General features: G+C 37.9%; 1 protein-coding gene across 3 annotated transcripts in view; it reads right to left on the reverse strand.

The window, feature by feature from the left end:
• The window catches only part of CPB2 (carboxypeptidase B2), a 475,453-nt gene that overhangs the window by 66,165 nt on the left and 394,478 nt on the right, over positions 1–14,810 (reverse strand). For all 3 annotated transcript variants that reach the window (XM_044071578.1, XM_044071577.1, XM_044071579.1), the window contains one exon: positions 6,216–6,418. In XM_044071578.1, coding sequence (XP_043927513.1) covers positions 6,216–6,418 — 203 coding nt within the window. The remainder of the gene's footprint in view (positions 1–6,215; positions 6,419–14,810) is intronic.

The following is a 14,810-nucleotide window of genomic DNA, read 5'->3' on the forward strand; positions in this document are numbered from 1 at the left end:
TTAAATGATGTATTTGCCCCAAAACATCTTTTCACTCACAATGACCTGACTCTTCTTTCTATATGTGATTTGTGGAAAATGTGTTATAACACCTGTACAAGCTATAATATCTAAGAAGGCTGTAAGTTCCCTAGTAATGGTCAGAGAGTCCTTGATGATGAGATCATCTGTGCCAATGTGAATAAAAACACTTCCATACTTCCTTACATTAAGGCATTCTAACACCTTGCTCACATCCTGTATTTTTGCTCCTGGCAAGAATAACACTATTCAATGTTCATTATTCTCTTTGCAAGTGTAAGTTCCTCTAGTAACTGAATCTCCAACTACTAGTATATAATGTCTAACCAGATCTGAAAAATCCCCCACTTCTAATTCAGTAATGTCTGCTCTATCAGTTGTTATACCATTGGTCTCATTAATCTCACTGTCTTCACTGCTTTTTCATTTACAAGCATACAATTCAAATCTAGCTGTCTTTGTACTTTCACAGTTTGAGCTATGTTGTCAATTTCAGTCTTTCTCCTCTTTTTTTAATCATTCCAGGTTCAGTTTTGACTTCTTTCTTTTAGCTTGCCACTTGCCTCTTTTTTACCTTCTCTGTTGGAAAAATTATGTCACTTTCTGTAGCCTGAGTGCTGATTGATTGATCAAAGTTATACTTCTCTATAATCTGTGAATTACATAACAAATCGGTGTTCTGTTTAGTATATATATTCTCTTTGCATTATAGACAATCAATTTATTTTTTTTCTAGTTATTTGTTGTGAACATCTCCCTTTCCTTTTTATTTTATTTCTACATGATCTGAATTCTCAGATTGCTGAATACTTGTATCCTGAATTTTAAAGTTGTCATTGGTAGAATCTTGTTTAATAGGGGTTGAGTGGTCTTTACTGGCAGTGGAAACTTCCTTTCCTTAATGTGGCATATTTGCATTTTGCCTAATATTTTTTATGTCAACATCCCAATCATTGATATATTTAACAATGGTTTTCCAAACTGTGCCAATCTCACAAGTAAGCAAATTAAAGCTTTGGATATGAGGAAGACAAGTCTCCAATTTTATCAGGTGTTATCAGGTATTACTTTTATATATACATAGTATTTAGTACACTGGGCAAGATAGTTATGCTTTAGCAAATAATTAATGGCATACTTATTTAAGGAATCTAGTCTCAGCTACAAATGATTAAAACATTTTATAAGAGTATAACCATTTAAACTCTTAAACATTTTAAGAGGGTCCCGGGATGGCACTGTCCCCAGGTACCAGGGCCTCTCCTCGCTCCGCCGCCTGACCCTGCGCGTCTCTCTCCATGTCTCTCTCCAACTCCCATCTCTCTGCATGCCCCGGTGGAAGCCAGCGGGACTGAGCCTGTCGCTCCCAAGGGGAGGGAGAGAGGGGAGGGAGCATGAGAACAAGGGGTGGCGTCCGTCCCCCCTCACCTCCCAGTGGCAGGATGGAGGAGGTCCATCCACATGGTGGGAGGCACGGGCGCTCCTCTTCTGCCATGAGGGGATGGAGGAGGAGGGCTCACCTGGCCTGGCAGTGCGGTCCACCGTGGTAGGGAGAGGGTGCCGTCCCGGAAAGGGGGCGGTGTCCTCCCCTCCGGCCATGTGGGGCCACCCCTGGGGGTGGCACACTGGAGTCCTCTCCCCTCGATGTATTGTATTTAGTACACTGGGCAAGATAGTTATGCTTTAGCAAATAATTAATGGCATACTTATTTAAGGAATCTAGTCTCAGCTACAAATGATTAAAACATTTTAAAAGAAAAATTGAAATTAGTGACCATAGAATTCAAGAAATAAATTAAAACAATTAGCAATTTAAGTCAAATTGTTTGAGGGAATCATACAAAATAATCTGCAAATAAATATTAAATTAAGTACACTGAGTTAACCTTGTCCAAAGGAAAGTAATGCATAAAGTATTCACTCAGACCTACAGTGACATTTGTGCCAGTTACACTAATATGAGGCTCACAGTTGCAGATCATTATAACAGCAAAATAATCAGAGATGGAAAATAAAATATAAATCAAAATAAATCTTCTCTTACCAACCAGTTGCTAAAATAAATCACAAACCAACACATTCAGGTTTCAGATGAGCTCAGGATTGTCCTGTCTTTACTCTGCGTGAATTTATAGCTGAGTAGGCCCCTTGGATGGCTATAGTTTGCCTGCCTGCAGTCTAGCTACTCTTCTACTTTAATTTGTTCTCAGCCTGTTCTGGCCTAGTGTTAAGGTTACCACCTTTTCAGAAAAAAGTGGGACCTTTTTATGGAAACATAAGCTTTTGTAGTAAAAAAACATACCCATAACTGTTATAAAGGAATGAACTGCACTGTGAAAAAACAAAAATTTACATTTGTAGAATTTGGGTCGTTTCCATTGTTTCTTATAATATTATGATATTTTAGATACAAACTATTTTAGGCAACTATTTAAGGAAACTTAGAAAATATTTTTTTCTTGAAATTAAGGTAATTGCCATTTTTTATACTTTTTTTTCAAAGGGCTCAAATGCCCAGATAAGGACAATCTTGAATAAATTAGGACAGGTGGTAACCCTACCTAGTGTGGAGGCCATCTTGTAGTCGGTAGCAGAAGTTATTCTAGTGGGGATCGATTATTTGCTGCTGTTCCTAGGTAGCTGAAGCACTATTGGCTTGAATTTATAGCTGTATTTCACTGGCTTTCTTTTTTTTTTTTTAAGGTTGGTATATACTGTACTCAGCTATGCTTCTTCTTGTCTTTTGAGCAAGACTGTACTGAGCTGTGCATGTGTGAAAACACTCAGAGGCTTAAAAGTGTTTCTGGAGTTCACAATGACTCAGAATGGTTAATTTATTTTTGTTTTACTTCTGCATTTAAAGTAATTTTGTTTTTCTGCTGAATTTAAATTATTGTTCATTTAGTTTCACTTATTTTTTATGTTCAGCTTTTGTTTGGTATAAGGCTATTCTGGGCCCTGTTAGAGTGAGTAGTAGTTATTCTCATGGCAGTAGACTGATTGATTGTTGCTGTTCCTAAGTAGTTGAACACTACTGGATTGAATTTGTAGATATTTTTCATTTGTTCTCTTGCATGCTGTATAGTGTTCTCACTACTGCTGTAGGTGGAGATGAATAGCGGGTGGCACGTGCAACTCCAAATTTTCCCCATAACCAGCATTATATTTGACATTCATTCCGCAGGTGTCAAGTGTAAGTAGTCTCTGGACATAAACTGCACTGAAGTGTGAGTAGCCTTTTCTGACTGCAGAAAACAGTGTATTTGAGATCAAAACCATGTGGTATATCAGCTCTTAAACACTAGCAACCAGGTATCTCCATCACTTCAGCATCAGTATCTCCCACAACAGTCTTATTGTAAAAAGTACCTTTGTAGTCCTCCCAAAACAGCCTAAATTGTATTAATCTCTACAAACAGCCTAAATTATATAAACATCTCTGTTATCCTTTTTACTTCCCAAAAGAGTCCTTTCAGACATCAGCACTGGGCATCATGGAGTGACAGTAGATTTATTCCCCCCTTACACTGCCAGCATTCTAGCACTTAACATCCTAAGGCAGTATAAAACTATACCTCACTCCATCTGATAATGAACTTCTACTTAACCCTGTAGACAGCATTTGTGAGAGGTGGAAATACTCAAGCAATCTGGAGACATTCCTCCCACAGTCCACCACTTACGGTGAGCATAGCCCCGATACACCCTATCCATGCAAATGTAACATCATTATACTAACAATACAAAATTGCATTATGCTGATGCTATCAAAAATCTCTACCCTAGTCTTTGAGAGCTCTTAAAAGTAGGCATCAGTGTAAATCTCTTATTACATCTACTCTGCATACCTCCTCATCAACACCAAGATCCGCATGCCTCCAAAAACATACCACTTCCATGTTGCTTAGGCAGCTACTGGGAATGTCCTAGTTATTGGTATCTCTGTTGTTAGGTACATGGACTTCACACTCAATAGGTGGAGCAAGGACCGGGTTGCAGTCAGCTGCCTTTCAGGAGCCAAGATAGTTGCAATAAGTAGTGCCCTAAATACCCACTCCTCCAGCAAGTATGACCATGACATTATAGTTGTCCATGTGGGCATAAATGATCTGGCACACAAACTCTTTACAACCCACAGAGCTCCACTAGCTTCAGCTAGGGATAAGAGACTGGTTTTAAGCAGAATTCTCCCTTCATCCAGAATAATGGCTAGACTCAAGGAAAGACAATTGGGTTGAACAATTGGCTATGTTACTGGTGTCACTGAAAGGGGAGTCAGTGTGCATCATCTTGGGATGAAATGACTGACAGGCCAACTTATTTACAAAAGCTTGCCTATATCTTTCATTCAAGGGTTTCCACATACTGACTAACGTCTTTACTACCACCACAGTGCTTTTTTTAGGCAGAGTTCACCTAATGAACATCCCAACCTGACAAACACTGCCATTCCCAAACTTGGGGATATCAGCGTGGCTCTACTCAATGTCAGGGGTCTTAACAATAAACTGCCTGACCTCAAAGCACGTATGCATGGAATGTGTTCATATGTGTGTTGCTACTGAGACAAGGTTCATATCCTTAGAGAGCACCCTTTCTGTGCCTGGATATTTTGCTTACCAATTTTTTAAATCCACTGGCAACTGCAGCAGAATCTCTGTGTTCATCAGGGATAATATCCTTCAAAGCAGTTAACCAGGTATACCCCCGGTGAGCTTATTGAATTTCAGATCACTTCAGGGAAATCAAATAAATCAAATTTCCAACTCACTGGTTATCCTCCATGGCTCCAGATAACCATGATAATTTCCTGCCTTTCTTAAAGAATATCCCTATAAACAAGTGCTCTTTAATCCATGGCGACTTCAAGTATCCCTACACTGAATGAAGTACATGCACTTTCAACATTGGATATGATCAATGATTCTTGGATTAGATAAACAAAATTTCCTGGATCAGATTGTCCTCAAGCCTACCAGGGATGTAAACATTCTTGACTTGGTTCTCACAAGCATAGCCCCTGTCTGCTCCTCTCCCATGACTGGTCCTTCATTAGTAAAGTCTGACCATAATCTGGTTACCTTTACCCTTCGAACCTTCACTTACTCAGTAATCAAGCTGAGTGGATAAAGGGTACTGGGTGTAGATAAAACAGAAAGGCTGATGGGCCTGACAAGAGTTATTACTATTAAATGACAGACTTATTAGAAATCTCTCACATTTTAAAATAGCTGTAGTGTACAATGGAACTCATTGCTACGTCTGTCCCTGTGTCCTGAAATGATTCATCAGACATGCCTGTTTCATATTCTGTACATGGACATATTTCTATTTATGTTTATGCACATAATGAACATAGAACATTCACAATCTAAGCCTCTTAGGCTCTGTTTACTTACTTTATCCATAACTGAAGTTTAATAAAATGAAGCATAATGAGAAAATGCATTTAAGGGGTGAAATACACACTGTGCCCCCAAACGAAAAATGTGCAGGTCTGATTTTTTTTAAAGAAGAATTTTCTGAATTTGTTGCTGGTGAGATAAGGGTGTTAAGTTCAGTATGGTTTTCTGTTTGGCAAATCAGTTCTTTTGCATTTTGTGCTGGTTACTGTAGTTTGTCACCCACTACCCCCCCAAAAAAACTTTATCAGCTGTTTTAAGCATGCATTTTTTACTGGAAGGATATAATTTGTCACTGTAAGTGACAGTGACCAGTGGTCTGGTACAGGAGTAGTGAATCTGCTTGCAGCTCTGGTGACCCAGGTTTGATTACAGGCCTGAATTCAGGATACCAGAGAAGAATGAGTGGTACATTGGTGTTCCCCCTTCCCAGGGGACAGTGCAGGATTCAGCTATGGCAGTAATGGCTTCTGTTAATAGCAGAGGAACCACTTTCTTTGACTACAAATATGCATTAAGCCTACCTGGTCAGCAAGATGGACAGAGCTAATCCTGCATTCATGTCTTGGTGTAAGCATTCAGCTTAGATGGGACAGGCAGGAGGACAGGTCAAAACAATGAAGCTGTTCTCACAATATGATGACCACAATGAATTGATCATGCAGATGTTACCCCAAAAGAAAAATACAGAGCACTGAGTAATTTGTGGGTCTGCAGGTGACAGTGGCTGATGAATGTAGGAATCCCCCCCCCCCAACAAAAGAAATTATAATCGCGGGATTAATGAATTACCAGCTCTTTGTGATCCTTTGCTTTATTTGTAGTGTACGAATATGGAAACAGCAGCATCTGGGAGTACGAATGTATTGTTATGTAGCCCTTTATGTTCTCCTTATTCCATCGCAGGAAACGAGCTACCGCTCTGACTTCTGGCTCAGACTCTGGAAAAGGTCCACAGTATGTAGCATCACATGGATTTTTTGATGCACCTGGCCCTTTGTAAAAATGAAAAGAGAAATATGTTAGTTGAATGTGTTTTTCTTTAGGAAAAGATTCATGCAAAAGAAATTTACAAATTTAAAACATGCTATCTTTAATGCCTTGATCCCCACATGTCTTTCTTTAGACTGGTAAATGATTCTTATCTTCCATCTATTCAGCAGAGCTCTTTTCAGCCTAACCATGCTCCAGGTAAATTATTTCTTGAAAGTTACACAAGATAAGTGGTACACGGTTAAAGTTAGCTGGCATCATCCTTCTCAGCTGCTGAGGCTTTCCTTCCATAGTGTTTACTCATCTGATGTTATGTGTAACAGCTATCAACAGCAAACAAAAGTCATGCCTAGTGCAGGGTCTCATTCTTATTTCCTCTTGCTGAGGGTATCTCTGAAAACCCATCTGGAGGCTGCTGCTTTAGGAATCAGGCTGAGACTGTAGTAGAGTCAAGACAAAATAGTACTAAACATTACTCCTGAAACTTAGAGATCATGGCAAATGTATTGCACATTTAATAATTTACTTTGCTTTCTAATAAAGTACTGTAATATTTTTTAGTCTTTTTTTTCATTCATTTTGTGTATTCCACATTTAATACAGAAAAAAATGTAGGTGTGTTTTGTTGTAAGTAGCTATATAATTCGCCACACTAGCCTGCACTGACTGAAGGTTTATACAGTGATACTTGTGCTGTGTATATATATGAGTTCCCCTGGAAAATCACAACTTACAAGATGCAGAGGAACCAAAACACCAAGCACAAATGCCCAAAACAATGAAAGGGTGAAATCCCCAACTGTATGCATGTTTTGCAGGGGCGCAAGCTCCCTCTTGTACCTCTTGTATGGGGCTTCCAAACATATATAACAACTCCACAGCTGCACAAACACAACAAAATGCGAAATCTCCAGAAACAATGGAATCACTGCCAGCAAACACTTAGAAATGGCACTGTCAGTCATTTCCTATGGGAAACAGCAAATGGCCTTGTGTTCCTTGATGTCTTGTGATTCTGGAAATTGATGCTCAAGGAATTTGATCTTATCCACCTGTGGCTATACCCTAGGTGTATATGTGTGTGAAGCCCCCTGTTCCACCTTAGTAATGCATGCAAGCCTGAACCCGAACCCTGCCACTGCACCTAACTTTAACCATGCACATTACCTTAAAAAAAATTTGTAACATTACCATTATTCTGACAAATTTGAGCTTAATTTTGGTTATGCTATGGTTAGTACACTTCTTTCCTTTTTTGATGTACTTGGTATTGGAAATTTGTGCTGTCATTATTATGAATGATTGATATATTTTGTTTGATCATTTGTGTGTCGATCATTTAACATGTTGAGCAATCATGATATAATCATATATTTTTTTTGTGTCTTTCGGCTTTTCCCGGTTAGGGGTCGCCACAGCGGAACTCTGGTCCGCTAATGATTGGCAGTTGATTTTTACAAAACAGCTTGCCAGGCCTCACGCACAACCTTCAACGAAGGTACACCCATTCACGCATGTCTCCATGCAGAAGACGCTCTAGCTGAGAATCGAACGGGACAGCATCCTACTGTGAGGCGACAACGCTACCGCAGCACCACCACCGCGGGTTCATATATATATATATATATATATATATATATATAGATATAGATATATATATATATATATATATATATATATATATATATATATATATATATATATATATATATGTATATATGTATATATATTAGTCACTACATCTTCCCCCGTAATAATACAAGACTGCTCTGCTCATCCAATAAGCTACATATACAAACAACTAAAATTAACAATGCTGCTGGCACGGTCCTATTTGCAAATTCTGTAAGTAGAACCTGGAACAAACTTCCAGATGCCATAACCATGCTCTCCTCCCCAGACCAATTTAAAGTCTCAGCCAAACAACACCTGGAACGAAAATGGATATGCCACTGTGACAAACCTGACTAAATCTAAATAATGTATGTAATTTACTTATCTAATTTATTTTTTGTAATTTACTACTACCCTCAAAAAATTGGAAATTTGTAACACTCACTGTCTGAATGTACTTCTACCTGTATTCCTTTCTTAACTACTTTTATTCCTAAAATTTAATATTATATATAATCAATGTTTTTTTTTCTCAACTGCTATCGTTCTTGTATTGTATTGGAGCTTATCTCCCCAGGCCTCCGCTGAAAATGGACTTTGTTTCCAGTCGGACCTACCCGGTCAACAAATGTAAAATAAAAATAAAATAAAAATATGTATATATATATATATATATATATATATATATATATATATATATATATATATATATATATATATATATTTCACTTTATTTACCAAAATTCCAAGTGTGATTTCTCACATTTTCAGTGGAGGCCCAGGGAGAAAAGCTGTATAGATGTATAATATATGTATAATATATGCACATATGTACAAACTCCCCCCCCCTCCCCCCCCACACACACGCATACACACACTCAGGAAAAATAAACAGCACCAACACCAGCTGGATAAGAGAAAATCTTCCTTTATTTGTTACCAAACACCACACAGGATAAACACAATGAGCTTTTTCAATGTGTATACACATACACGTTCGAGCACAGATGTCTGTTAGTGTGTCGAATAACAATTTCATTGGCACGCTGATAACCGTGTGTTTAGGTGTGGAAATATATAAGCACTATTTGTTCAGTGTTGTTTATGTTGAAGCAGAAAAGTGTTCTCATCAGTATTCCAAAGACTTCATCAGATCTGATGAAGTCTTTGGAACACTGACGAAAATGCTTTGTATTACAGTGTATGTGTTAATTAATGTGTGTTACTGTGTGTTTCTGGTTCATTTGGCTTTATTAAAACATGGGAGTTTTTGGAGTGCTGGCTTGGTCCTTTCCTGGGTACTTCAGTTTGGTTATTTGAGTGGATAGTATGTCTGAGTGTCTTGTATTGTAGTGTTTTCTTTTTAAACTAATGTGAATTAGGTGGAAAAGGGAGTGAAAATTAACCCTAATCCTACCCCTGCTCCCTAACCCTAATCCTGCACATTACCTTACAAATACACCTTTCCTTAACTGTACTGCTATTCAGACAAATTATATTTGAAAGCAGTGCTAGGGTTTTGGTTAAGCAATTGCAAAGGGAAACTCTTTGTTTTCTTTTTGCAGTCACTTGGTGGTTCGATGGTTTTGGATTTTTTTTGGTAAGAATGTATCGATCTAATACATTTTGATGGTTGTGGATATCAAAAGAATGCCCAGATGATATATACATGTATGAAATTTCATTTCATGACTAATGTGTCACTTCACACAGACTGCTGCTCATAAATATGATAAGTATGATCAAAGAGAAGAATAGTCAAAGCAGAACATGTTCAGTTAACTTAAAAGAAATAAAACATAATTTTTTTCTGATGGGGGCAAGTCCCACTGCATCACTGTGCCATGGGGGCTGTACTGCCCATACTTCTGCTATTTATATATTAAAGAGTTTTGCACAATCTACAACTGTATTGTGGCATTTGGTGAGTTAAGTGCTGCAATGCATTTTACAGAAGTGTATCCTTATTTATTTGGGTCATTTTTTAATAAAAAGCTTTGTAAACTTTTTATTAAAACCATAGCCCAAATAAATTTATCATTTTCCTGAGTGATGTCATGTAAGGTGGCAGCCCATAGACTTTAATGGACGCCTCTTATGACATAGGGTAATACTGCCAGCCCAGCTATCTGGAATTTTGTAAATAATCATATGTAATTTGCAAATATCAACATCATTCATATGCTTGTCTTACAAATGTATTACAACTATAGGTTATGTGTATATTAAACTACAGGTACAGAAGTGTGTGTTGAATAGGGTTTGTACAGTACTGAGCTTCAAGGATGTGTCCACAGTGTACCCTACTGGAAAAGAACAAAAATGTATATAAACGATATACCTGTGCAAATGTATATGTTTTAACAGTAGAAACTAGAACACACAGAGTTAACTTGCAAAACGTCAAGAAAATAGTTGAAATTAAATTGTTTTATGGTTGTGTTATAAATGTTATCTCTCAGTTTCAGTGCAGTAGCAGACACAATGTCTAGAGCTAGACATTTTTTGTTTGTCTTGAAAGAGAAGTAATTACTAGGTTTGAGATGCAGAAGTGTTTTATTGTTTTATGACTTCCAGGATCTGCAAATATCTGAGAGATATGTATATTTCACAAACAGATGTCAAATGCTACACTGGGGGTTTAGCTTGGGAACTAAAGTCAGGTGACAAAAAGTTATGTCATCCAAGCTAACCCAGCAGTAATATTTAATATTAATTTAAGAACTCTCTGAGAGAGAGAGAGAGAGAGAGAGACTGTGCATTTTGCATCTATCTTTTGACCTAACAAGAACATCCACTCATCACCACCTTTTGCACTTACCTTGCTCTAAGTAATCTTTAGAGCATAGTAACTATTTTAGCTTTAGATAGGAATATAGTAAAGTATAGTTTAGATGCTTTCTTTATTTATTTGAGATTGTCCTGCAATATTGTTTTAAATATTTCCTGTGATTTTGAACTCTGATGTAACTGATTACTTACTGAGCATTGTCTTGCTCTTTTACTATTTATTTATTGTTAAATATATTTAAACCTATCTTTGTGCCTGATATCTGTAAGACATATATAAGCTCTTAGGGTACTTGCATATCTATGTGGTGACACTGTACAGGCCATTCCTAAATAGCCTTGCTGTTGGTCAGACTCCCATTTGGATTATTAGTATCATTACACAGTAGGATAGGACACCCTTTGTTAAGAGCCTTAGAGTAGCTGATAAAGAGTTGCCTGGTGGCAGCTGGAGCTACCTTACATTCTGGGCAAAAGGGGGCATAGCTAGTAAACCTGTTCCAGCCTTTCCCAGGTCTGTGTGTATGTTTGTATATAAATCAAATCTCAAAGTGTGTGTGTGTGTGTGTGTGTGTGTGTGTGTGTGTGTGTGTGTGTGTGTGTGTGTGGGTGTGTGTCAGCTACTTGGGCAGTGAAGCACTGATTGGACAGAGAGGGTACCGGAGGTTTTGATGTGACCACTCAGCTGAGATCTCAACCCTATAGCTGTGCCAGTGGGGAGTCTTACTGGAGATCTGGAGAAAGAGGGAGAAACCAGCCCTAGACTGACTGTGGTCTCTGTGTGCTCTTAAGGGAAATTGCACTTCACTGTGTGTGTACTTGCCATCCTCCCATTGTGTATGTTCCCCACTGTTGCCAGTGGTGAGGATTGAGGCTCCTTGATTACTGGGCCAGTGCAGGGGCGTCACACCTCTCTTCATACACACAGCTTGCATCCATTAAAGTCTATGGACACCTCTCCCATTTCCCCTCAGCTGCTGTCACTGAGGTTAAAGATCTATATTAAACTTCACTGTCATCAGTGCAGAGAAATCAAATTTTACAGACGTATATTTTTTTAAACAAGAAGCAATTTGCCAATATACCAATGGTACAGCTCGGCACTTTGTAGACCACAAACAGTGGTATAACAGGTTAAGTCTCAAACCATGACAGAACTACATGACTGCTGTATCTTCGAAAACTAAGAAGTCCATGAGATAATGCAGTCTTGGTCTTTAAATGCTAACTTTACAAATTGCACATTAGTGATTGCATATTAAAATGTTATTCCCTAGTGTGTTATATTTAAGCCTGGCCCTCCTGAAATTTCCTTGGCTGCTTCAAAGTTTTGGCTTTGCTTAGCAAAGCACATTTGTATTCTGCTATGGAAATATTAATATGCCTGCTGTAGAGCATTTGGTGACATTATATTAGCCCATTAAATGAAAGATCATTACTGGGTACCAGGTGAATCAAACTCGCAGCGTATGAGGAAATGCTGCAACATGCCCTAAGGTTTGGTGACCTCACAGTAGTTTGTATTAGCTGTAGGGGGAGCAGTCCCCAACATAGGGGTGTGCTGGCTCACCCACCAGGAAAAGCTTTGATAAGTTTTCCATTCTTTCTTCTGCCAATAGCCAATTGGATTATTTGCTTCTGTCTGTGGGATTTGATTAAGCTAACTCAAATATTTAGTCTTTATTCTTCACAGCTACAGGAAATTATTCTACGCGCTAAACAAAAGTTGTTATATAAAATATAAAAATAAGAAAACAAAAAGTTGATTTTTTATGCTGCTTCTTTTTGAACCAGAATAACTAATGTCATAAGTAGCACAAGCAACCACTGTAACACGCATAGACTTCCAGTGATTAATTGCATATACATCAAGTATCCACTGACATAGATTTCCAGTGATTTATTACATATACATCAAGTATCCACTGACATAGACTTCCAGTGATTTATTACATATACATTAAGTATCCACTGACATAGACTTCCGGTGATTTATTGCATATACATAAAGTATCCACTGAGATAGACTTCCAGTGATTTATTGAATATACATCAAGTATCCACTGAGATAGACTTCCAGTGATTTATTGCATATACATCAAGTATCCACTGAAATAGACTTCCAGTGATTTACTGAATATACATCAAGTATCCACTGAGATAAACTTCCAGTGATTTATTGCATATACATCAAGTATCCACTGAAGTAGACTTCCAGTGATTTATTGCATATACATCAAGTATCCACTGACATAGACTTCCAGTGATTTATTACATATACATCAAGTATCCACTGACATAGACTTCCAGTGATTTATTACCTATACATCAAGTATCCACTGACATAGACTTCCGGTGATTTATTGCATATACATCAAGTATCCACTGAAATAGACTTCCAGTGATTTATTGAATATACATCAAATATCCACTGACATAGACTTCCAGTGATTTATTGCATAGACATCAAGTATCCACTGAGATAGACTTCCAGTGATTTATTGCATATACATCACGTATCTACTGAAATAGACTTTCAGTGATTTATTGAATATACATCAAGTATCCACTTGCATATACTTCCAGTGATTTATTGCATATACATCAAATATCCACCTACATAGAGCTTCTCCTTTCAACCTGATAGCAAAGTTCTTTCAAATCAGTACGGTCTTTATTCCAAAATATAACTTCAAAGGTTCACAGTGAGAGAGTTATGTGGGGTTATATGGTTAGGACTGCCATCATGTCCAATATGCTGTATGCCTAGAAACATATCTTAAATACAGGTGGCTCTAACATTAGAGGAGGAAGTAATCTTTTTTGTTATGGGAAAATGTGAAGTGGACTGCTGTGCACCTTCCTGGAGTGAGGGGGCTCATCATACTCATGAAACATAAGAAAAATTACGGATATCACCTGCGAAGAATAGAAGGGTCATAGTTCATTTTGGGACAAACATAGAGGATTTTGAACAGATCACTGTCTGTAACCTGCTTATTATGAATTTGAGACATAGATGGTAAGAAATGTCACCTCACAGTAAGACGCTGTCCAGTTCGATTCTCAGCTAGAGCGTCATCTGCATGGAGACATGCATGAATGGGCATACCTTCGTTGAAGGTTGTGCATCAGGGCTGGTAACTCGGCATGTAAAAATCAACTACCAATCATTAGTGGACTGGAGTTCCGCTGTGGCGACCCCTAACTGCGAAAAGCCGAAAGACACAACAACATGGTAAGAAATGTACCTCAAGGTGAATCTTAGCATCCAAGTGGAGAACACATCATATTAGGTTATGACTGCAGACCCAATCATAATTCTTTGTAACGCATGGAGATTTATTTGCTCCATGTACTACTCATTAAAGAAAAAAAAAACGCAAAATGTTTTGCTGACTTTTATAGCCAGTAAAGTACTTAGCGAGTGCTATCAGACAGCAAGACACATCAATAAAACATTTTGAAATAAAGTTTAGCAGATTGTAGGAACAGACAGCAGGCAGAAAAGAAGCTGTTTTTACTTCTGCTGCTGTCATTTACTGGCTGGCACTGTCAGTTTTTAGTACTAGACCTGATCTTAACATCATTTGGGGAGGTGATTAATGATTGTTAAGATCAGATCTTGAGCTACTGAAGAGCTTAACTGTTTTTTTTTCCAAAATATTGGAGCATAATTACAGCTCTCCATGTACTACAGTGTAATTAATATCAACTGGTTATGCACAACACATACCTAATAAAGGAATCAACCCCATTTTCATTTGAACAGTGCCAAAAATATTAGTCAGTGTTCAAACAACAGCAACACCAACAGAAGCAATGTGTACATGTTCAAAATGTGCAAGTTTAAATGCTGGCTATTTCTACATCATGATCATGCTAACACCAGTATTAGTACATTGCTGAAGGATGGAATGCATCTTTCTCATGTAAGCCACAAGCTTTAAGCCACCTTTTTATGAACTCTTGAGGTTGACGTTATGTGAA

The sequence above is a fragment of the Protopterus annectens genome, chromosome 5.part0 (assembly GCF_019279795.1).
Source record: "Protopterus annectens isolate FY-2018-M chromosome 5.part0, PAN1.0, whole genome shotgun sequence".
Lineage (NCBI taxonomy): Eukaryota > Metazoa > Chordata > Ceratodontiformes > Protopteridae > Protopterus > Protopterus annectens.